This window comes from Octopus bimaculoides, chromosome 1 (assembly GCF_046866305.1).
Source record: "Octopus bimaculoides isolate indiv1 chromosome 1, ASM4686630v1, whole genome shotgun sequence".
NCBI lineage: Eukaryota > Metazoa > Mollusca > Cephalopoda > Octopoda > Octopodidae > Octopus > Octopus bimaculoides.
Window position 1 is genome coordinate 58,883,583 of NC_142928.1, and position 26,690 is coordinate 58,910,272.

The window sequence follows — 26,690 nt, forward strand, 5'->3', positions numbered from 1 at the left end:
GAAACACACAAGACAATTTGACCATTTAAAAGAAATGAACTCAAATATATAAACCTTCCTTTTTGAGATTGAAATTGAATACAAAATTTAAGTGAATGTGACCTGAAAGATTACATTAAATGAAACAATTATATTGTAAAAGGCAAATTGTATTAAAGAAATATGTCTATAGCATTCATTAAAGAAATATTATGTCTCCAGAATAGGAGTTAAATCAAAAATTTATTGTAACACCTTGATGGAGTGCAGCAAAAAATACAAATACAATTTATTTATTAAAGGAACACTAACATACAGTACAAAAGACAGAATTATACATTCAAAATTACTGGAAACTATTCTTTACTACCTTAAGCAAAAAACCTTGTACATAACTTATCAAAGAATGTAGGATCAATTTGTTTAAATTCCTTACTAATAGTGAAAACAAAATTGGTAAATGATCATTTTGTGTAAAATTATAGAAATCTACACTGTCTTCCAGACAAAGTGTCAGCATTAAACTATCTCAATAATGAGGCCTATGTACCATCATAACCACAAGAGATAAATAAAGGCAATTAAAATAAAAACAAGATAGTATTTGGTGAATTTATAAAGTAATGGTACACCAAACTGAAGTTAAATATTTAACAAAAGGGATTTAGCAAAGTTATTTTCTAAGTGATAAAAACTGACCAAAGACTCTTAATGTTAAAATGATAACAGAATCACTTTGGGTCATGCTATTGCTTTCTAAAATAAAAATTGGCAAATACATTTGTTTGGACAAGTAGACACAGCAATAAGAAAACATCAGTCCATTTTAGCAGTGAAAGAAATCCTGCAAAAATAAAAAAATTATTTGAAAAAAAAAAACTGTTCTTAAAATTCAATATTAATGCATTATACAACAAATTCTGGAAGTCTCCTTTCAAAGTTCAGTACAGCAAAGCATGATCTGTGAGTGGATACTGGTAACATATACCATGTTCTCACTAGTTATTTTAGGTGCCTATGTTGTAGCAAGCAGTTATTTTAGCCTCTCATCCACTTCAGTCTTGACCCAGTGGACATCCAGGATGTGGCGGCTGGAGAGAGAGGGGCCTGCACTAGCAACTGATTGCAACACATTTTACAGCTGAGTAGACTGGACCAATGTGAAATGAAATGTCTTGCTCAAAGATACAATGCACCACCCAGTCCAGGAATTAAACCCACAATTTATGATCATAAGCCAAACATCCTAACCAGGAGGCCATGTGCCTTCCACACTCCCAATGAATACAAGGAAACAAATGCCTTGAAGCTAAAGAATATATTTGATGATACAGCAGAACTATATGTTGACACAAACTATGGAAGGAAAATAATTCTTACTTCACTTATCAAAATAAAATATGTTCATGACTAACAATTAATTGTAAGGAAACTAAGACACCCAACAGAGAATTATACAACCACAATGAGTAGTTCCAATGTGGATCAAGAAAATAAGAATTAAATACTATGGAAATCACTGTAATTATTAAGTAAACAAGAATTTTCAAAACCTGAGCTGTAGTTAAGAAACAATTGGCATTCAAATCTGAAATTAAAGGAGATTAGAATGAATGTTCAGAAATATACCACCAAAACTGAATCCCACTGTTAAAAATGCATTCTGATTGGTTCTGAAAAAGTTTTATACGAATGCTTTTAACCAGTTTTATCAAACAATAATGTATGAGAAGCATCCTAATCAGTTTAAGTTATCTTTTATCTTTCTTACTTGTTTCAGTCACTGGACTGCAGCCATGATCAATGAGTATGTATAGCTGAAGCCTGGGTCCATCACTCTGAGCCAGAATCCAAAAGGCAGAGTATGGAGTGGAAAAACCCGGAATTACCCACGGAAATGAAATTCAAGTCTCAACCTTCTGCAGAAGAAAATTATGCTAACCATTTTTGGGGATGCAAAAAGGCTTATACTGGAACACTGCCTGGAGAAGGGGACGAAAGTGAAATACTAGTCAACAAACTGAAACCAGTAATTCACACCAAATGCCATGGTCTTTTGTCAGATTAAGTGTTATTGTAGCATAACAATGTACACCTACATGTGGTCACAAAGCCATTGAAACCATTAAAAAATTGGATTCTGAGTCACATAGTCCAGATCTTGCCCCTTCTGACTACCATTTCTTTGGACCACTCAAACATCCTATATGAGGTTGACATTTTGCTACAGATGAAGAACTGCATGAAGTGGTGCATAAATGGCTGCACAGCCAGCCAAAAACATTCTTCTCCGATGGAATAAGCAAACTGTGGACTGCTAAAAGAATTGCATCAAAAAACAAAGACACTATATCAAAAAATGATATAACTGTTCAACCCTTGCTTTTGTTTTAATAAATTACAGAAACAAATGCATATAATATTTGACTTACCCTCTTATATATTTATGTGTGTGCGCATGTGTATGTGTGTGTATATATATATATATATATATATAAAAAGTTAGGGGTTGTGAATCCAACCCACAAAGGAATAATTACTGATATGACATGTCACATGTGTTTGTATATTGTCATTATTGTACTCTTAGTTAACAAATAAACAAGGTAAATTGACACTACAATGTCTGCAAGTTGATGAATACCACCTATTCCCCTCCATTTTCTTATTGCTATATATATATATATCATCATCATCATCATCATCGTTTAACGTCCGCTTTCCATGCTAACATGGGTTGGACGATTTGACTGAGGACTGGTGAAACCGGATGGCAACATCAGGCTCCAATCTAAATTTGGCAGAGTTTCTACAGCTGGATGCCCTTCCTAACGCCAACCACTCAGAGAGTGTAGTAGGTGCTTTTACGTGTCACCCGCACGAAGGCCAGTCAGGCGATACTGGCAATGGCCACGCTCGAAATGGTGTCTTTTATGTGCCACCCACACAAGCCAGTCCAGGGGCACTGGCAACGATCTCGCTCGGAAATCCTACGTAGGCCAGTCAGGTGGTACTGGCAACGGCCACGCTAGATAGAATAGATAGAATAGAGACAGCTGATGAAGGGATATTCCAAGTGGCTTTCCATTTTCCTATGTGTTCGTTCCGTTGTCTGTAGTTTATTGTTCTAACGTCCTGTACCCTGATATGCATGTATATACACATGTAGATGTAAGTATGTACATATATGTGTGTATACATGTATATATATTCTTTGTATTATTATATATATATATATATATTACAGAGAGAGAGAGAGAGAGAGAGAGAGAGAGAGAGAAAGAGAGAAAGAGAGAGACACACACACACACACACATACATGACAGGCTTGCACACAGTTTCGGTCTTCCAAATTAACTCACAAGGCATTGAAAAGCCTGGGACTATAGTAGAAAATGTTTTCCCAATGTGAAATGCAGTGGGATATGAAATGCAAAGCAAACTTCTTCACCACACAACCATGCCTGTGCCTCAGAAAAATATGAAACATTTCATAAATTTGCATGCTGTCTTTGCACAGGGGCCATGCTAAGCAGCTCTGAATTGCTCCAATTTTAGTATATGTATAAGGGTGTGATGGGTGAATTGTTGTAATTTGATACTTTTAATTTCGTGCATGCACATTATTTGCTTTTGATTTTGTCAACTACACACTATAGTAGGGTTAGTTGGGCACTGTCTGTGAGAAAAACAGTACCATGACACAATTCACTAGGCCAGAAATTTGGAAATGACATGCTGTACTACTTAGCATTCGCAATGGAAGCTCTCAATACGAATATTTCAGAGTGTTTGGGTGTCAATCTGAAGACACGTACCGAGAGTGATAAAAATTAAACGTCCAGTCAGCATCATGGTGTTTGGAGTGATCACTAGTGATGGCAACATTATGCCTCCATTTGTCTTCCCACATGGCTTCAGACTCAACACAGAGGCCTACATCAAGTGCCTAGAGGAGGTAGTGCTGCCCTGGGTCAAGAGGGTGGCTGCTGGAAGACCCTATGTCTGGCAACAGGACTCTGCATCATGTCACACAAGCAGGAAAACCCAGTCATGGCTGTCAGACAATTTCTGAAACCACATCACCTGTCACATCTAGCCACTTAACTCCCCAGACTGCAACATCATCATCATCATCATCATTTAACATCTGCTTTCCATGCTAGCATGGGTTGGACGATTTGACTGAGGACTGGCAAACCGGATGGCTGCACCAGGCTCCAATCTGATCTGGCAGAGTTTCTACAGCTGGATGCCCTTCCTAACGCCAACCACTCTGAGAATGTAGTAGGTGCTTTTATGTGCCACGGGCACAAGAGCCAGTGTGGCGGTACTGGCAATGGCCACACTCAAATGGTGTTTTTTATGTGCCACCTGCACAGGAGTCAGTCCAGCAGCACTGGCAATGACCTCGCTCAAATGTTTTGTTCACGTGCCACCAGCACAAGTGCCAGTAAGGCAATGCTGGTAACGATCATGCTCAAATGGTGCATTTTTCATGCCACCGGCACGGAAGCCAGACAGCTGCTCTAGCAGTGATCCCGCTTGGATGGTGCTGTTAGTGCTCCATTGGCACAGGTGCCAGTCATCGAATTTGGTTCAGTTTCGATTTCACTTGCCCCAACAGGTCTTCGCAAGCAGAGTTTAGTGTTCAATGAAGGAAGGTTGGCATGGGTCCCCTTGATTATTGTGTGGGGCGCAGTTGAGTGAGAAACCAACAAAACTCCTTGTAACACCAAAGATGAGCTGAAGGCAAGGATTATGGTAGCATTCACCAACTTGAACAAGGAAACTGTCCAGAAGAATTGCAGAAGATTCCAAAGTCGTGTGAAGGTGATTTTATTGAATATTTTTACTCTAGTATTTCAAGATATTTCTATGTAATTTTGGTAAATATATCTGTTAAAATGAGATGTCAGTGTTATTTTCACTTTTGCATAATTTAGACAACAGTTTATTCACCACACCGTGTGTGTATGCATGTATGTATATGTATGTGGAGGTGCAATAGCTCAGTGGTTAGGGCAGCGGACTCGCGGTCATAGGATCGCGGTTTCGATTCCCAAACCAGGCGTTGTGAGTGTTTATTGAGCAAAAACACCTAAAGCTCCACGAGGCTCCGGCAGGGGATGGTGGCGAACCCTGCTGTACTCTTTCATCACAACTTTCTCTCACTCTTACTTCCTGTTTCTGTTGTACCTGTAATTCAAAGGGTCAGCCTTGTCACACTGTGTCACACTGAATATCCCCGAAAACTATGTTAAGAGTATACATGTCTGTGGAGTGCCCAGCCACTTGCATGTTAATTTCACGAGCTGGCTGTTCCGTTGATCGGATCAACTGGAACCCGCGACGGAGTGCCAACAATGTGTATGTATGTGTGTGTCCGAGTGTATGTATGTATGTATGCATGTATGTATGTATGCATGCATGCATGTAAAAACCTAGTTAATATGTCTATTTCTATTTAGCAAGGAGAGAAGCAGAAAGTAAAGAGGTCTGCCTATGTTCTACGGAGTGAAGTGTTCCAAATTGCAAGGCAGTATATCAAAGAAAATCATGATGCTGTAGAAGGGAAATGTTTACAAATGCCACTCTTGCACTTGCTGATTCTGAAAAGAAAGAGGCAAGGAAGTGCTATTATAGAGGACTATTAAATGTGGAGAGTTCATAACTAAAAAAAAAAAGTCTTCCCAACATGGCTCCATCAGAGGGACCAGCCATTTTAGTAAACAACAGTATGATAAAGAATTGAGGATATAAAGGCAGAGAAAGCTCCTAGACCGTCAGGAGTTACAGCTAATATGCTTAAAATACCTTGCAGTGTATAGAATAAGGCCTAGTTACACATACAATCAATGTTCAGAAATGACTGGTATAGCAACATCATAGTCAACTATTACAAGAGAAAAAGAAATGCTTTAGAGAGAGAGGTAATTATAGACTTATCAATTTGCTGGACCAGGTCATGTAAAATTACAGAAATAGTTATAGCTCAGTCAATTAGGAAAAGAACAAGCCTAGATGAGATGCAGTTCAAATTTGTGCCAGGAAGAAGTACTACTGATGTTCTCTTCTTGCTGAAGCAGAAGTATTCAATAATATACAGTATACCACTGTAGTTCATCAACCTAAGAGAAAGCCTTCAGCAAGGTCCCCTGCTGTGACTTGGTGGTTGCTGAGAATGTTATGAGTAGATGAATAGCTTATGAGAGCCATACAGGACATGTAAAGTGATAGTTAACAACATCATCATCATCGTTTAATGTCCACTTTCCATGCTAGCATGGGTTGGACGATTTGACTGAGGACTGGTGAAAACCTGGCTCCAATCTGATCTGGCAGAGTTTTTACAGCTAGATGCCCTTCCTAATGCCAACCACTCCGAGAGTGTAGTGGGTACTTTTATGTGCCACCGGCACGAGGGCCAGTTAGGTAGTACTGGCAACGGCCACACTCAAATGGTGTTTTTTACGTGCCACCTGCACAGGAGCCAGTCCAGCGGCACTGGCAACGACCTCGCTCAAATGTTTTTTCAAATGCCAGTAAAGCATTGCTGGTAACGGTCACGCTCAAATGGTGCTTTTCACGTGCCACCGGCACGGAAGCCAGACAGCTGCCCTGGCAATGATCATCCTCGAACGGTGCTGTTAGCGCTCCACTGGTACAGGTGCCAGTCATTGAATTTGGTTCAATTTCGATTTCACTTGCCCCAACAGGTCTTCACAAGCAGAGTTTAGTGTCCAATGAAGGAAAGGTTGGCATGGGTGCCAGTCGTCAAATTTAGTTTGATTTCGATTTCACTTGCCTCAACAGGTCTTCGCAAGCAGAGTTTAGTGTCCAATGAAGGAAAGGTACGCATTAGTGGGCTGGCTACACCCCTGGCAAAGGTCACAGGTTATGGTCTTACTTAGCTTGCCAGGTCTTCTCACGCACAGCATATTTCCAAAGATCTCGGTCACTAGTCATCCCCTTGGTGAGGCCTAATGTTCGAAGGTTGTGCTTTACCACCTCATCCCAGGTATTCCTGGGTCTACCTCTTCCACAGGTTCCCTCAACCGCTAGGGTGTTGCACTTTTTCACACAGCTATCCTCATCCATTCTTGCCACATGACCATACCAGCTCAATCGTCTCTCTTGCACACCACAACTGATGCTTCTTAGGTCCAACTTTTCTCTCAAGGTCGAGTATGCACACTGACATTACACATCCATCGGAGCACACTGGCTTCGTTTCTTGCGAGCTTATGCATGTCCTCAGCAGTCACGGCCCATGGCTGTTCATACACATGCGTCATACAATCTGCCTTTTACTCTGAGTGAGAGGCCCTTTGTCACCAGCAGAGGTAAGAGCTCTCTAAACTTTGCCCAGGCTATTCTTATTCTAGCAGCGCACCCTCCCCCGCTACTGACTTGGTCACCTAGGTAACGGAAGCTATCAACTACTTCTAGTTTTTCTCCCAGGAATGTGGCAGAAGTTGTTCTCTGCACATTTTCAATGTTTATTGCTCCTGTGCTACACCCTTCCTTAAAACAATGAATTTCTCAAAGACCAAAGTCTTACTAAGTGGGTAAACATACAGGGTTCTACTTCCAGCAGGGTAATGACTTTGCTTAATATGTAGAAATTTTATACAATGTACTCAATGAAAGCTATGAACACATAAGGGGTGCAGTGGTGTCATTGGCGAGATAACAAAAAAGTAGTCTTTGTATGAGGTAGATGCATGGGAGCAATAAACACCAATAGCACATGGGAAATAGATTTTCTCAGATAGCTAGGAGGATAGTAGCCCTAGAGATAGTAGACAGCTTCTGTTACCTATGTGACCTAATCAGCACTGGAGGAGAGTGTTCTTAAAGTATAGCAGCTAAAGTAAGAATAGGCTGTATTACCAGTTATCCCTCCCACTACCAAGAACCACTTCCAGCTGATTCACTTCAATCACTGTATGCCTCTTACTCTCCCTAGACATGCCTGCAATCTAACCACACATCATTTTCCTTTCTCTCGTCCTTCTTCTGTCTACTGCTCTTCACTCTTTCTGTACTGCCAGTCATTGCCTACTCTTGCTATCTTTGTTGCAACTCATACCTGTCATCAGCTACTCTTCACAATTTCATGTAAAAAGCCTTTGTTATAGCCTAAACTCCTTCTTAAAGATGTGAAAAAAGTTATTTTACTAAATTACCCACAATTTTTTGATTATTTTAAAATTTATTTGAAATAAGCATTGTAGTCTATTAGAAATAGGATTATGAAATGGTTAAATTTCAGATATACTATTACTTGAATCAAGTATATTAATCAGAATATACGTCACATTTCAATATCAAATTGACAACAAAAAAAAACAGGTTTTATAAATTTAACTTTGATTTTGTCAAAACAGATGATAAATAATAGAGATTCATATTTATAGTTATAAAGTACAGAAAACTTGCAACAAACGAGAGCAGTTCTAGAAAGGGATTATTGAGTAAAGTGTTTAGTGTAGGATTTGGGAGATGAGATACAAGTGGGTGATCACAAGAGAAGAAACAAGTACACTTGGGTAGAGAAAGTATGCAACAAACTTATTCAGAATAATGGGGACCACTATAGAAGAACACCAGAGAGGAAACAGTATATCTGTATGTTTAGAGCAGGGGTGAGCCCATTTTATTGTGCCTGCAGGATGGTATACTCATATGTACCAAATATAGTAAATTTTTCAATTATAAAATTTATACAATATTCCTATGCCTGTTTTCGACATAAGTCATGTTTCTACTACGACTTAAAACAGTTAGACTCGAACAGAAAATTGTCAGGTAAATGATATTTGAATGGAAATTTTGCCTTCACTATAAAACACATATTACTAGGTTTGTACCACCCCCTTCAGATCCAACTACATTAGCTGAAAACTATAGAATACCTCATAAGTAATATAAACGTCCTAAATTCAGTGGTAGCATTAATGAAGATGTTACGCATTAATTTAATGTGTTAAATTTGTCTTTATTAATGTATATTGAATTATACATAGATATATACAAGGTTTACACAGATATAAGAATCAGAACTTGTGATCCACCCAAGGACTGTTTTCTTTGGAAATTTTTGCCCACTGCACTAAAAAGTTTCCCCACCCCTGGTTTAGAGGTTGTAACAAGTTGGTGAGTGAATCTTTCTCAATCCTGTCTAGTAGTAGCACTGTTCTAGATATTGTGAACTGTACTCAAATGTAGATTCTTTTTCTTCAGCATTATAAAGAGTCAGCATCATTCAAGACTAAAGTAGTTTATAATCTTTGAAAGTAAGCCAGGTCTTTGCAATGTTATATATGTGAGGTTCCTATTTGAAACCATTAAAAATTTAGGGGAATAGCATTTGTAGTACCTTCAGTTTTTGTTTAGTTAATAACTTGAGAGGGTGTAATACATTTGTATTACTGAAGAGACTAGATTGTCATGACCTCCATTGAAGGATGTTTCTGAGGTCTATGTTCATAGAGGCATGATGTATCTATGTTGCATGTGTATAATGACTATGTTTCAGAGGTTAAAGAGAAAACCAGTGGTGTCATCTACAGAGGAATGTGAGCTGTTAGAAGTGATAGCAAGTGAGACTTTCATTAGCGAAGCAAGTGGGTGGGAAACATAAATGAAACTTCAAATACGCCAGATTTGACAAAGTGATGATTAGTAAAAAGCTCTACAAGTGTATGCTGCAATATTGCATCTAACAAGACACAGATAAATGAAGCTTGTAATGGTAGGGGAGATACAGATATGATCAAAGGCTTTGAGGATGTCATGTGCAACAACATTGCTCTAATTAAATTTCTCACGAGAGAGAAACCATTGGTAACATATATGAATAAATCCCTAATAGATCTGTTTTCTATGGAAGCTATACTGGTCCATCTTTGAGGAGAGAGAGACTCAAGGTAATAAAGGAGGTAATTGTTAATGGTTGTTCCTAACACTTGAGACATTAGTGAGAGTAAAAGGTTGATAATTGGCCAGAGTCAGAGACTTATCCTTGGAGATGGAACATAAATGTAGCATGTTGCTAAACATCAAGACGGATTTCTGTAGAAAGAAAAGAGTGAAGATTTGGGCAACAATAGGAGCTCTGGAGTTCTCAGTTTAAGAGAAGGGACATTGTTAAGGTTGGAGGATTTTGTCTGAAGAGACTGGAGGTGTATTTTTGAAGTGTATATGTGGTGAGATTGAAGGAATGAAAAAGGGTTTGGAAGAATCTTGCCAAATTTATGTATCATAGATGCTAGCAGTAAATTGAATATCACATGTTTAAGAAGTTATGGTGCCTGAGCAATGGTGCAAAGGATGATAATTGCAAAATTGGTGGCACTCCTTTTGGCAAGGGACCAAAAGAATCAGCTGCAATTTGAGAGATAAAATAGCTTGCTGGTAGTGTGATGCATAATAACATCTTTTGCATCCTGGGTGGTAGTCTTCTAGGTGTTGTGATGGTGGATAAAAGCTATCCAGTTAATATGTGTGAATTACTTTTTCCCCCAGGCATTGTAAGCTGTGTTCTTTACCTGCGCCACTTGAAGGCAGCTATGTATGAACCAGTTGGAGAATTTAGGATTATATATGTAAAAGTCACCTGCACAGTAGTCTCAAAAGAGTGAAGTACATTTACTGTTAGAGACATTTAATATAAAAGTGGAGGAACTCCAACCAACTAATCAATTTGAAGTCTTACAGTCTATGTGAATGTGTAGAGTGATCAGATGATTTGTTGTGCGCAGTGATTGTGATGGTAGGTAGAAGCTAAGTTTGGAATTGAAGAAGAAATCAAGAGTGTTTTGAGTGTTGGTCAGTAATAGATAATACTAATTGCTGTAGAGAGTTTAGAACAGCAAAACATTTAACTTCTGTACCAACAGCATCAATATAGGAGTGCGAGTGCTGAAAGAAGTTATGAAAATTGAAACCATTGAGAACAAATGATGTCAGGGAGGGGTGAAGTGGGGTAAATGCTTCAATGCAAGGAAAGAGATGATCGAACAGTTTTTTGTTAGTTGTAAGAATTTGGTAGCAACAACAAATGAATTTAAAGGAGTAAGGTGAATAGATCATGAAAACAATGAGATCATAGAATGTTCATAGATGATGAGAAGAAGAAGAAGAAGAAGAAAAACAACAACAACAACAACAACACCACCACCACCACTACCATCATCATCATCATTATAGAACTAGACTGAAAATCTAATAAATGAAACTTCCTGAAAAAAAGATAAAATCCCTAATTTCTGGCTGAAAGTTTTCCCTGAATCCCATGAAAGATTGATCACCTCCATAATGACAGTATACATGACAAGGGAAAAAATCCCTCCCTGGTTAGTATATTGTGTATTGGAACTCCTAACCCAAGAAATTATTGACCAACAACATATCTCACAACCATGTACAAAATACTAATACCCATCATCTTTGAGTACATGTATACCTTTCTGATAGATAACAAAACATTTCAAAATAAACAAAAAGGCTGTAAACATAGCTTGTATGGATGTAAAGACCAGCATTTAATCATTAAAATGCTGCTTCAAGATTGTGATAAACAGCATAAAAATCTCTTCATTGCATAGATTGATTTAAAAAAAAGCATTTGATAGTCTTGCCCTGTATATAATCTCTTTAGTTATAGGGAATTTTCAAACATCTGGTCCAAAACTTTGGAGATCAATCTTGATACTGAATTTGGAGACAGACATTGTGAATGCTGACAACATCAAAATAAACTGCAACATTTTTCAAAGCGATTCTCTATCATCTATTCTATTTTGCATAGCTCTCATCCACCTCAATAAGCTGTTGAATGACACAAGATATATCATGTGGTATCAAAAAATTCCTGGACTAGTTTTGTAACACACCAACAGATGGCAGTACACAGTTGCGAGCACAGTGAGAGCTAGCAGTGGTCTTCATGAGGTAGTGTGCCAAGTGACACCATTGTTTACTTCACAAGTTGTGAAATTAGTGTGTTTTATGATAACGTGTATGTTGTATTCTGCAATTTTGTCATGGACAGGCAGCTGAAACAAAGAGTCAATGTGAAATTTGCGTTAAACTTGGGAAGTCTGCTACAGAGACACTAAGCATGCTTCAGCAAGGATGCAATGGGTCATATGCAATGTTTTGAGTGACATGGGTGCTTCAAAAGTGGAAAAACTTTCCTTGGAAGACAATGAGCAATCTGAAAGACCTGCCATGAGTGTCACCAGCAGAAATGTGGAGAAAATTCATTAGCATGCATATGAGGATCATAGGAGAACTATCAACGACATTGCTGATATCGTTGGTCTGTCATATGGGTGTGTGCAGGCAATCCTACCATCTGAATTGAACATGTGGCATGTCTCTGCCAAGTTTGTCCCTCACCTTCTGACCACTGAGCAGAAAGAATATCACATCGCATTCTGTCAAGATTTCCATCAGCATGCCGCTGATGACCCAGCGTTCATGTCAAGGATCATTACCGTTGATGAGAGTTGGGTCTACGGGTATGACCTTGAGACAAAGCAGCAGTCATCACAATGGAAGAGGTCTTCATCCCCATGACCGAAGAAAGCACAACACAGCCATAGCTCAATCATAAGCATGCTCATTGCTTATTTTGACATCTGTGGTATGGTGCATCACAAATTTGTCCCCCAGGGCTAGACTGTCATCAAGAGTTCTACTGTAACATTTTGAAGTGTTTGATGGAGGACATTTGGCGAAAGTGGCCAGATCTGTGGAGTGCAAAGAATTAGATTCTTCACAACAGTAATGAACTCTGTCACTGAGCTCTCCTCAGTCATGAGTTTCTCACCAAAAACAACACCCTATTCGCCAGATTTAGCACATGCAGACTTCCATCTTTTTCCCCAAGATGAAAATTCAGCTCAAAGGTCGCCGTTTTAACACTGCTGTTGAGATCCAGAGTGAATCGTAGAAGGTCCTCAACTCACAGAAAACAACTTTCTGGCATGATTCCAAAAGTGGCAGGAACACTGGGACCGGTGTATTGTCACACAAGGTGACTATTTCGAAGGAGATGACGATAAGACTTAGGTAAATAAGTTTTTTTATTAAACACTAGCAGAGATACCTGGCGTTGCCCGTGTTACATGCAATTGAAGGATGAGACTTTTCTCTTATATTTCCTGTAAGGAATTGGAATGAATACTGCCTACATCTGGCGAAAAAACATAAACTGAATATATGAGAACTTTTAAAGTATTATGATTTTAAAATGGAGTCTTAATCCTTCGAATTTGGCTTTTAGGATGTCTAGCTTAAAATGCTTTGATGTCTCTGGGTGAGACATAGACCAGTTCGTACAAAATAAACCAAATCAAAATACAACAATAATATTTCACACAACTTCACAATTTGCCAGCAAATTTGAAGAAAGGAGAACTCGAAAACACCTATCTCAGTGCTTAGCTGGTAATTATTTTATCGACCCTGACGGAATTTGAACTTGAGTAGAAAGAAATACAAGGCAAATTTTGTCCGGCGTGTTAACGATTCTGCCAGCTCGCCACTATGACATTAATTTTTTTTTAATTGTTTCTAACATAGGCACAAAGTCTGAAATTTGGAGGAGGAGTTAGTTGATTTAATACTCTGCTGAAACTTTATTTTATCGACCTCGAAAAGATGAACGGCAAAGTTGACTTCGGCACGTTTTGAACTGTAAGTGACGCAACTAAATGCTGCAAAACATTTTGTCCAACGCTCCAACGATCGTTCCAATGTACTCTCATTATTTAATAATGTACACATATCTGACATTTAAAAAATATTTTGTTTCTAATTGGAGGCTTCCATCCCTGTATTTTTTCCAAATTTACCTAAATTAGAAACTATTGACACACCCGACTTATGGTAACTCTGGCTACATAGATTTGTTTAGTTAATCAGAGGCATTCTTTCCTTTTTATTTATTTATTCTTTTAATCTTCTTAAAAATTAATATTTCCACTTACGAAAATAATTATTAACTATAAAACAAAAGAGATAAGCAAATATTAAGATAATTAATTCATTCAACGAGAGATCTAAGGGAATTGTGGAGCAGTAATTTATACAGAAATTTCCACTGAGTAAATGAAAAGACAAAAACACTACAAACAAGAAAAAAAACACAGCTTTACGACAGTTTGTAAATACGATCTGATATATTTCTGAAAACTGATAAAACAGAAACAAACTAGCCTAGTGTACTAATAGTAAAATCACTTATCCAAGTCATTTCTTAGAAGGCGTTGATACGATAGGAGGAGTGTACAAAACTGCTTATATATAATATTGTAAAAACATTGAAAACAAACAAAACCAACTACAGAACACAACTGATAATCGACAGCACAAGCTATAACCCACACGTAAAGGAATACAGTCTAAATAACGTTATATATATATATATATATATATATATATATATATATATATATATATATAATATTGCAATACAAATGTATTACTTTCCAGTAAAATAAAGCACAGTAAAGGTATGAACATTTTCATGTGATGTAGCTTAGGAGTCGGTTTGTTATTAACCTCAAGTCATTAGGTCATCTCTGATCGGGACAGACTCAGGATGAAAGGCATTCCATCCTTCACCCAGACAATGCAACTAACACATTATGTGTCATTTTAAGGCAGTAAAATGTACTCAGAGGGGGAGACTTGACTGCTATTTCTAGCAGATCTAACAATCGCATAGAGCCTCTTTCGTCAGCTGGAATGGGAGAGTTAAATCTAATTGTTGTTAATACTGTTTAAACATGTAAAAGCTTAAGTTTTATTTCTTATATTCTTAAAATAACGCGCGTAATACTTCTTCAAAATACATAATAAACTGCTGAATTCTATGGTTTATTGTAAATGGAACATAGACAAAAACATTTCACTTATTCCCCGGGTCAAGAGTTCTTAACTTCCGACTCAAGATAAAAAAAATTTGTGAAATCTTTATACAATTATCACCGTGTTTATCTTCAGTGTATATCGATTTAATAAATCACAACAAAATTCACAACTTTACTTAATTTATAGTAAAGCACTTTACTTACTATCCCAATTTCTGTCCTGTGAACCATCACGTAATAGTAGTTTACGTAGCTAAAATGGAAGCTATCTATTTAATGGATTACATTTATATTTCTTTGGTCATTGATTTTTACCTTTAATAGTTATCGTTAAAGAATATTTTTTTAATCGTATTAGACTGGCGATCTGTATAGAACACAGTGCACAACCCACCCCATTATTAGTGTCCAACTTGGTGACATTATTCGCAAACTGGTTCCGTTACACATACAACTTTCTTGCCAAGATCATTAAATCATTTTATATACGATTAATAACTCCATATTGAGGGAAATGTAATACTGATAAAAAAAGATAATAATAAATGGCAATATGTTGTCATGAAGAAATTTTGTGTCCGTACATTGGTGCATTGGTTATAATCATTATGTTTCTGAAGTAGTGTTAACAAGAGTAGATGAAGAAAATAACTTCAGAAAGTAAATTTACTGTATAATATAATTATAATTATATTATATATATTACAGATTGATAATAAAAGACAAATGAAAACATAAATTACCAGAATAAATGGCCACATTTACTGACCACGGCATCTCGTGCAGAGTCTAAACAAATATTACATTCGTAATCTGAATTCGTCGTATCACTTTGTCGATATCTTGTATCCTCACTTCCTTGACCATCTTTTGAAGATGATCCAGTATCCCACTCACTCATTCTGGACCAGTTAAAAAAAAAAAGAGAAGAGGAAAGAAAACGCTCCTGACACTTGTGTTATGTATGTTAACAACTGAGCACTGATACTGCGCATGTCACAAGAAGGGACATAACACGTGATGTCAGCTAAACGAGAAATGTTGACTGGATACTTCATTACAATTTTTATATATATACATATATAGCGTTTGTAGAAATACATAAATCCGGAGCAGAAATATACACAACTCCCTCGCACATTTTAAAGCTAATACAAATATAATTTCATTACTTTGATATTTAAAAAGAAAATATAACGACAGCAATTTACATTTTGGGGCAGTTTTCATTTTATATTATATATACTAAGATATTTCTGATAGTTTTCAAAGATAAACTTTTTTTTTTGCTATAGTAACAAAAGTTTTGCTTCTTTTTAAATACTCATTGTGGAACATCACTGATTTCAATGGAAAGGACATACCTAATGTTGTCGAGAACCAAACAGAAACTCATACAAATTTTCATTTGAATTCATTTAGAATTTACAAATGTAATGTAAGTATATTAAAAATGGAACTTATTTGTAACAGGTCAGAGAATTAGTAGTAAGGTAACATTAATACAGAAAGTGGGGCAAGAGGAAAATTCCAGTCGATTGAAGTTTTATTTCTCTTAAGATATATAAGGTGGTGAGCTAGCAGAATTGTTAGCATACTAGGGGAAATGCTTAGTGGAATTTCATCTGTCTTTGTGTTCTGAGTTCAAATTCCACCAAGGTCAACTTTGCTTTTCATCCTTTAGGGTCAATAACATAATTACCAGTAGAGCACTGGGGTCGATATAACTGACTTACTCCCTCCCCTGAATTTTGTGGCCTTGTGCCAAAATTTGAAACCAATATTAGAGATAAATGTAAGGTGACAAGCTGGCAGTACCCTTAGCACGTCCAGCAAAATACTAAGCAGTATTTCATCTGTTTTTACCTTCTGCGTTCAAATTCCATTCAAGGTTGACTTTGTCTTTCATCCCTTCAGGATCGATAAAATAAGTACTTACCCCCTGCCTAAACTTGCTGGCCTCGTGCCAAAACTTGAAATCAGTATTAAAGATAAATTTGGTGAAAAAGAAAGAGAACTGCATTTGTGAAAGAATGGTTGTAGCATGTTGAGTCAACCAAATGGCCTTCACCTCTCTCAGCAATGTCACTCAAGTATAATCAGTATTCTAATATGGTTGCACTTGAGCTTTGTAGGTCAGTAACAGATCAAACCTAAAATGTTTGACCCTGAAAAGCAAATCTAGTCTTTGGGAAGCCATTTTGAAAATCATTTATAAATGTCAGACATCACAATCCATGACCACATCATAATTGTTGACCTTGAAATGTGGACATGGATTGTGATGTCTGACATTTGTAATGATGGGGGAAGTTAATTGTGTGTTGTTCATACGTATGAGTCGGTGGACTGTAATGCTTTCTCTTTATTACATGTAACAATTATATCTTGGTGCTATTAAAGGAAGCTAGTTTGTCATGTCCAGTAATGGAAATAGTTTTGGAAAACTTGATAGGGAAAAGTGGGATAAGTTGAAATACCTCTCTCTAAACAGAAATAAAGAACCTGTGCTGCCATCTTGTGAGAGCCTCTTATAGTAAAATTTTCACTTGTAAGAAATATTCAGTTTGTTTGTAATAAATTGTTTCTGTGTTAATCAAAATGGGACAGCAGATAATTTGCCAGTTTCATTCTGTATTGTGTATATTACATATGATGAGGTCATTATTGAATGGAACTAGTTGGAACATAGTGAGAGAGGTTAGGTAAAACATATTCCAAGTAACCCACATGTACACAGACATTTGAGCACAAAAGGAAGCCAGGAGTTTGACATTTGAGTATGCGAATCAGCTTTATGGATACCTTATTCTTGAATGGAGAATCAAAATGCATTCAAAGAGTGGATGAATAATTTTGTGAAAGAGTATGCAGACTGTTCATCAAGGACAACTGAGATTTCATCACTCAATCATGCAACCAGCTTCTATCATCATAATTTGATCAACTTTGTAATAACTATGAAACTGTTTTTGAAAGATATTGGTTCACTCTAGATAAGACATAGAATCTTAATGAAAGTGAATATATGACAGGCATTGCTGAGGCCAAGAAAAATCATCACTGAAAAAAGGTAGGAAATAAGTTGGAGCCATAGTACCAGCAGAACAAGGATATTGAGTGACTATTTACTGTGAAATCAGTGCTATGTAGAAAACTATTTCTCCTATGTTTGTATTTTCTCAAGTTTACTTTAAGGATCAGTTTCTTCATGGTAACATTATCATGTTGTATTTGCGTGGCCTATAGACTAGGGTGGATGACATTAAAAAAATTTCCTGCTTTCATGATTTATTTTGTGGCACACCTTAACTCTGCACCAAGAAAGCCCCATCAGCATAAAGGTCATTTACTATGCCAAGAGAATAGAAGTGTGTTGCTATTGTTTCCCAACACAGTTTGCACAAGGTGTAGTCCCTTGATAGAACTATTTAGGAGTCTTTCAAAATCCAGACAAATTTTCAGCTGATGCATGAATGAAGGAAAACATGGGGGAAATGATGATAGTATATGAAATTTTTGGATTAGATAGGAAGACACTTCTTTGAGCCTTGAATCCTTACAACATCCAATTGTCCTTCAGACTAACAGATACTTATCCTTTAGACAGGAACATCTTTACTAATTGTAGTTTCTTTCCTTATAATATAACAGATTCTCCTTTAAACATTGATGAGAATTCTATTGCATCAGGATATGCAACAATCAGTTTCACAGTACTTGCTCCACTGACCCTAAATAGTAAAACATTAAGCCAACCAGGGCCATCAGGCTCATATCTCTTTATTCTATCATTTCATGAAAGCTGGACCAAGGAATAGAAAAGGTTGGAGAAAACCTGAGAGAACACGAGTTCTCATTGATACTAATAAAGTTTTAAATTGCAAAGCAAACTGAGAAGAGGAAGAAGAAATCATCTAAGGGATAAAAAAGCCCAAAACTATAAGATATTTGTTGAAGACTCCACACAAAGACTGTTAGGGTGAAGAGAGCAATTTCATCCTTGGACAACATATGTGATGAAGAGGAACAATATGATGGTGAGCAAACAGGAATGGAGAATCTCTTCAAAAGGAACTGTTTTCCATGTACTTTTCAGGGAATAAATTGGTGAATTGTTAAGTCGTAATGGTCAATGAAACGAACAAACATGACAATACAACCAATAAAATCATAAAACAAGTTACAAGCAAAGATTTTGCATGTCCCAATTTCCAGTGCTGAATGATGCTGAAATATGCTCACATGAATGTAAGGACATTGTATCTATTTTTGCCAGCTCAGTGGAGAAAATAAAGTACTGCCTGCAGAAACTTGTATCTCTCATTGATCTATTGGCTGGCAAGCCAGATTAAATACAAAGATAGTTGATGGGTGAATAAACCAAAGTGACAATCATGTCTAGTTAAAATTACATTAAAAATATCCCATTGGAATTGAAATTTGAAATGATGCAAATGCCATGCTTGAAAAGACCCAGCAAGCCAAATGAGATTGTAGTTGTGGCTGATGCCAGTGTTGCATAACTGGTCCATTTAAAAGTACCCTTCAATCATTGAGCAATACACAATGCTTGTGAAGACCTGTTGAACTGAGTGAAATCATAGTCATGGCCAATGCCAGTGCTGCCTGACTAGCACCCATGCTGGTGGCACGTAAAAAGCACTATTCGAGTGTGACCATTACCAGTGCTGCCTGACTGGCACCCATGCCAGTGGCATGTAAAAAGCACCCACTACACTTTCAGATTGGTTGGCTTTAGGAAGAGCATCCAGCTATAGAAACCTTGCCAAATCAGATTGGAGCCTGGTACAGCCTCCCGGCTTGCCGGTTCTCAGTCAAACTGTCCAACCCATGCCAGCATGGAAAGTGGACATTAAACGATGAGGATGATGATGATGATACTTGATTAGCTGTATAATTACTGGTGCATTCCAATATGCTCTACACCATGCCATGCTGCATATTTCAATCTATTCCACCATTAAAAGCTGTGATGGATGAGACTAGCCACAGACAACCAGACAGTTACCATGACCTTCTTTTGGTGCAACTTTGGCTTCGGGAAGTGTCGTGGAGCTTCGTCGGCGTCCAGCCACTGAGCTAAGCATCGCCGGTTGTTGTAAAGAATCCACTTTCTATCGATAGTCACAATCTGGTTGAGAAACAGGTCGTTCTTGTTGCATAAAAGAAGGGAAGATGACACTTCAGAACGGTGTTTTTTTGGGTTGTCGTTCAATTCGTGCAGCACCCATTTCTCAAGTATTTTTGTTTTTCCGATCTCTTTCAGGTGGTTGAAAATTGTCGTATATGTTACGTCTAATTCAGAAGCAAGCTCTCAAACAGTTGTGCGTGGATTGGCTTCGACTAAGGCTCTTAGTTGATCATTGTCAACATCCAATGGCCAACCACTACGCTTGTCATCTTCAAAACTCTCGTCACCGCTACAAAATTTCTTGAATCACCATTGTGCTGTACGTTCATTAGTGGTTCCTGGGTCAAACGCATCATTGATATTGCGAGCTGTTTCAGCAGCTTTTTGGCCTAGCTTGAACTAGAATAAGAAAGTTGTGTGAATTTGCTTTTCGTCCATGTTGTATTCAATGTTCCAGAAAAAATGGCCTAATTATTCAAAAAGAAAAAGAGTAACATGATTAGATAGAGCAAAAAATGGGCTTTAAAATGATATATAAAGTCAAAGTAATTTAACAGAAATTAATTTGAAAATACGTCATTTAAACCCAAAATTAAAAATTCTGCAAGAACTTTCTTGACAACCTAATATATATATATGTATATATATATATATATATATATATATATATATATATATATATATATATATATATATATATATATATATAATACAAATGATATATGAGCATATGCATGTATATATACATATATGTACATACCTACATCTACATGTATATATAGATGCTTATCCGGGTACAGGACGTCAGAAAAGGAACGGGAACAAAAGCACAGAAACAGACTTTTTTTTACAGACAACAAAACGTACACATAGGAAAACAGACAAGCCACTTATGGAACTTTTCCTTCATCAGCTGCCTCTATTCTAAACTAGGCGTTTCGAAGATGAGGCAGAAGCGCTCTTAGAATAGCTCTTCCTGTTTAGTGGATTAACCTGCTAAACAGAGGGTTCCAAGTTAGCAAACACAAACCAACACAGGAAAAATTAAACAGTGAAAACAACATTAAAGGCCGTAGGGCCAAACATCATCATCATCATCATCGTTTAACGTCCACTTTCCATGCTAGCATGGGTTGGACGATTTGACTGAGGACTGGTGAAACCGGATGGCAACACCAGGCTCCAATCTAAATTTGGCAGAGTTTCTACAGCTGGATGCCCTTCCTAACGCCAACCACTCAGGGTGAATATGGTACTTAAGTTTAAGCACCAGAATTAAGTATGGCATTATCCATACAATTCCAAAATAAGGTGATTAAAATCAAAATAAGCAACAAGGATATCCAAAGTTTATGCAGTACGATCGTTTCATGTGACTCCATTTATTTAAGCAATGTAAACATTACATTAAATGTAAAATGCAGAGCAATTTTCAGCTGCACAAAGATATAGAAATTTACTGAAATTTCATTTCAACAGAAGGACATATTGTATCTTTGTGCAGCTGAAGATTGCTCTGCATTTTACATTTAATGTAATGTTCACATTGCTTAAATAAATGGAGTCGCATGAAACGATTGTACTGCATTAACTTTGGATATCCTTGTTGCTTATTTTGATATATATATATATATATATATATATATATATATATATATATATATATATATATATATATATATCACTCCACCCCTAGAACACTTGCAAGTCAGCAATCCAGCTGAATTTTGACTTTTTTATCACTGCGGATATAAAAACAGAGGCAGTGATGATTGATTACATCAATATAAAAGAAGGCGATGTAATAAGGGCTTTAGATGAAATGAACCCAAACTCAGCTACTGGCCTTAATCAATTCTCAGCAATCCTTCTAAAAGCCCATAAGCAAGTTCTAGCAAGACCACTGCAGTCTCTCTTTCAGAGCTTCCTTGCAACTGGCAAACTTCTAAGCAAGCTGAAGGAGGGTAAAATATGCCCTATTCATAAAGGAGGTAGCAGAGCAGTGGCCAAAAACTACAGATCTATCTCTCTGACTTTGCACGTCAGCAAAGTCATGGAATGAATAGTCAGAAGAAAACTAATTACCTTCCTTGAGGAAAATGACTAACTGACTGATACCCAACAGCGTTTCCAACCAGGAAGAAGCTGCCTGACTCAGCTCTTACAACACTATGACTGGGTGCTGAAACAGCTGCTCAAACACCCAAATGTGGAAATGATATATCTTGACTTTGCAAAGGCCTTTGATAAAGTTTATCATGGAATGATATGTCACAAGTTGCGTGATCTCGGCATAGTCAGGAAATTGGGAGAATGGCTACATGACTTTCTGAAGGACAGAAGTCAGGTGGTAGTTGTCAGTGGGGTCACCTCCAATGACACGCAAATGGTGAGCAGTGTTCCACAAGGCACTGTTTTGAGACAACTACTGTTCATAATGGCCCTTTCAGATATGCCCTCACCCACACAGAGAGCCACGATCACAAGTTATGCAGATGATACAATAGTCTCACAGGTGACACAGAACCCTGAAGACACTATGTGCCTGCAATGTGAGTTAGATGAAATATACAAGTGGGCTGAAAAGAATAGCATGCAGTTTAATACTGAATAGTTTCAAGCCTTGTGCTATCAGCATGCAAAACTAAATGCAATACCAATTAAATACACTGGCCCTGGAGGGATTGCAATACCAGAAACACTGTCAGTGCAAGACCTGGACTTCTTACTGTCAAGTGTCCCAGATGAACCAACTTCACAGCAGGAAGTGTAGATGAGGGCAGTGGCATCAAACTCCCTCATGCACCAAATGTCAATGTCTGAAAAGAATTAGTGAAGTAAAATTATGTAGCAACACCAAATGGCAATGCGTGCCCCCAGCATGAGCTGAAACTATATCAAATCAAATCAAATCAAATCAAAGGGTAAAAATTATTAAATAATTATTTGCTAGTGGCTAGCAAGTGTAATAAGAGTTACTGCTATACTACGCTGGTGTTGCACGTTGCTTTTGAGGGCATTCTGAGGTGAATCCATGATGTATAAGCATGGAACTGAGTGCTTGCTTTGTGTTTTCGGTATGTATTGCAGTTTTATGTTTATGCATTTAATTAGCAACCTTACTGATGAGCATTGGATAATTAAATAATCAATAATTATCTTATTAGTTGTTTTATTTGGTCATTAATAGCAACACTTATAAGTATAAGGTTTACTGTTTTTTTATTCACTCAAATGTCTTGCTTGAGAGTACAAATTAACGTGCTTTAATCCAAGAATATTCTTTTCTTGATTTAAGGATTTGACTGCCATTTGTAGCATGTAAGAAATCCACATGGTGGTTTTCTCTTCGTGTATGTTTCATACACTATTATATATATATATATATATATATATATATATATATATACACACACACACACACATAATATATATGTGTTTGTGTGTGTGTGTGTATGCATGTGTGTCGTCAAGTATGAAATTTATGTAAGGTATATGGTAAACTTTGACAGCTGCTCATTTTGCACCATTATTATATTTTGACAATTTTTATTTTTTGTTAGAAATCTGACACATCTATTTCTTTATTCTAACTCATTTTGAGCTTTATAATGTATTTATATATCGTTCTTTGTTACTTTTGTTTAGAGATGGATAATTATTTACATTATTTACATATGACGGATATTTGTCCTCATATGGCGTAGTGGTTAAGGGCGCAAACTACTAACCCCAAGATTCCGAGTTCGATTCGAAGTAGTGACCTGAATAATAATAATAATAATAATAATAATAATAATAACAACAACATTGAAAAATACCTTAGGAATGAGAACCTAGGTTTGAAATTTCCCCCAAAACACCTGAAGGTTGGAGGGTTTATCAGCCGAAATGTTGTGTTAACAACAAACAAGATGAGGACAAATATCCGTCATATGTGAATAATGTAAATAATATACACAATTCCTCATCTCTGAAATATAGAACAGAGATGGATAAGTCAGATAAGTCAACCTCTTTTCGGCCAATAATGAAGGACTTCAACCAGTTATAGAGATCATCTCTTACACCCATTGCAGAGAGTTTCACCATAAGTCTTTTGTGTGGCATAGAATTAAAAGCCTTAGCAAAGTCCAGGTAAACAACATCCACCCAGGAGCCGCCATCAGTGATTCGGGTAATGTCCTCAAGAAACTCGATGAGTTGATTACAGCAGCTGGAGTGAGGAATAAATCCAAACTGTGACAGCTGGATGAGGCTGTGAGACTTCCAGAAGTTCCAGAGGGTTTCTCTGACACAGGAAACCATCAGTTTGGCGATGCAACTAGTAAGACTGACGGGGCGATAGTTGACAGGTGATGTGCGGTCACCTTTTTTGAACAGAGGGATAACACTGGCAGTTTTCCACTGCTCTGGAGTAACACCATTGTCAAGACAGAATTGAAAGAATAGTGAAAGTTGGTTCAGAAGAAAGTACCCACCACGTTTGAGAAGTAGGTATGTAACACCATTGAGACCAGGAGAGGCATAGTTACGTTTATTCTTAAGGTGGCATTGTAGCATTGCTGGTGTAAATTTCATAGTAGTTATAGAGTCCGGTGTCAGAGGTGATGAGATGGAACATTTTGATTTTCGACAGTAAAGATGCCTGCATAGCATCCAGCAATAATTTCTACACATTCTTTGGGATTGTCAGTAATCTGGCCTGTGTGGGGATTGCGAAGGGGACCAACTGAAAAGTGAGGTCTCTGCTTTGAATGTACATACTTCCAGAATACTTTGCTGTCAGGGTTGGTTACTATGCGCTGTTCGAATTCAAGCACTGCCTTTTTTGTCACCTGCTTGAGATGGTTGGATGATCTATTGCACTTTTTCCTGTTGATCTCTGATTTATGCATTTTATATTCATGTTCAGCATTATGGTGTTCTTTCCTGGCAAGTCGGACTGCTGCAGTCTCCCAAATTGCACTATTGTGTGTTTTTTTTGTGCTTGTGTGGTACCGATGCTGCACATGCCATCCATATTGAATTCAGAATGTTCTGAAGTATAGTGTTCACATCTACATAGACATAAAATTCGAGCCAGTTTGGTCATCGCAGCTTGGTACAATACGAGTTCCAGTCTGCTTTATTCCAGTCAAAGTGGGCAGTTTGAAGATGGCTGTGGTTTTTGTTACAACCAATCAGAGATAAGTCAGCCATGATCATGGAATGATCAGATCACCTAAAGGTCCTTCAGTAGTGACACTAATAATTGTTTCAGGAGAAGTGGTAAATAGCAGTGTTGTTACACCTTGTGGGGGAGGTAACAACTTGGGACCATATGTGTGTGTGTGTGTGTCTATGTTTGTACCCCCACCATTGCTTGACAACCGATGTTGTTGTGTTTACATCCCTGAGACTTAGCTGTTTGGCAAAACAGTCTGATAGAATAAGTACTAGGCTTACAAAGAATAAATCCTGGGGTCGGTTTCTTTAACTAAAGGTGGTGCTCCAGCATGGCTGCAGTCACATGACCAAAACAAGCAAAACAATAAAAAAACTATGCCATTTTAATCCCAAGCAATGCTGGGTATCTCTGCTAGTATTCATCATAAATATTGTTTCTGGTATAAATTAATATTAAGAAATATAACCGGTACTTGGCACACTGGAAAAAAAAAAAACTACCAGCTTGCCACATGAGAGAGCTAAGAAGCACTGGTATAGCAGAACTGAGGGTGCTAGAGTGTGGGATAGAAGAATTGTATGAGAGAAGAATGGTAGGATGAAGAAAAAGGAGGTTTAAGGCCACGTCTGTTCACCTGCACATTCAAGTAGGGCCAATCACATATGCACATGCTCACATCAGTATATATGCACAGTAAAGAGTAAAGGGGAAACAAAATGGCTCCAAGACATTATAGCACCAATAATAAGAACAATATCTCTGATAACAATAACAATATAAACAACCTGTAGCATCTGTCATCATTAGAAAGCCAGATAAAAGTTGCATTGACATCTATATAATATCTGGGTCAAAGTATATATATTCTGGTAGATACTGACGTGAGTTAGTATATTCATAGACAGATTCAAATGAAAGACCATAGCTGGTCGTTCATCATATGTGCCACTGCATGCACACAATATTCATTAATGAATTGAACAGGTACAAGTATAATAGAATACAAATAAAAACAGGCAAACAACTGGTATCAGGTTAGATTATAACATTTATATATTTAAACATGAGGGTTGAGTTTTTACAAGAGTATAAATCATAGTGAAGGTGCATGGCTCACTGGTTAGAGCATTGAGCTTATGATCATGAGGTTGTGAGTTCAATTCCTGAACCAGGCTGCATGTTGTGTTCTTGAACAAGACACTTTATTTCATGTTGCTCCAGTTCACTCAGCTGTAGAAATGAGTTGCGACGTCACTGGTGCCAAGCTGTATCAGCCTTTGCCTTTCCCTTGGATAACATCTGTGGTGGGGAGACTGGTATTCATGGGCAACTGCTGGTCTTCCATAAAAACAACCCTGGGTTGTGCATTCGCCAGTGAGGTGACTTTCCACCCAGACTTGTACCATGGAGGGCAACCTCTTAGGTGCCTCCATGTTGTAGTGCACCTGAGCACTGTATACAATAATTTCATTATATTATATCATTCGTGACCATT

General features: G+C 37.4%; 1 protein-coding gene, 1 non-coding gene and 1 pseudogene across 2 annotated transcripts in view; all 3 read right to left on the reverse strand.

The window, feature by feature from the left end:
* LOC106881378 (E3 ubiquitin-protein ligase RNF185) overlaps nt 1-15,846 on the reverse strand; it is a 41,279-nt gene extending 25,433 nt beyond the window's left edge. Inside the window, exon 1 of the mRNA XM_052967037.2 lies at nt 15,614-15,846. Within this exon, the coding sequence (XP_052822997.1) occupies nt 15,614-15,771 (158 nt within the window). The 5' untranslated portion in view covers nt 15,772-15,846. The remainder of the gene's footprint in view (nt 1-15,613) is intronic.
* Nucleotides 3,455-3,556, reverse strand: LOC128250136 (U6 spliceosomal RNA). Its single transcript, XR_008266259.1, has one exon. It is a non-coding gene; the product is annotated as a U6 spliceosomal RNA (small nuclear RNA).
* Nucleotides 15,847-19,854: 4,008 nt separating the features above from the next.
* Nucleotides 19,855-24,606, reverse strand: LOC149137559 (histone-lysine N-methyltransferase SETMAR pseudogene; annotated as a pseudogene).
* Nucleotides 24,607-26,690: the final 2,084 nt, after the last annotated feature.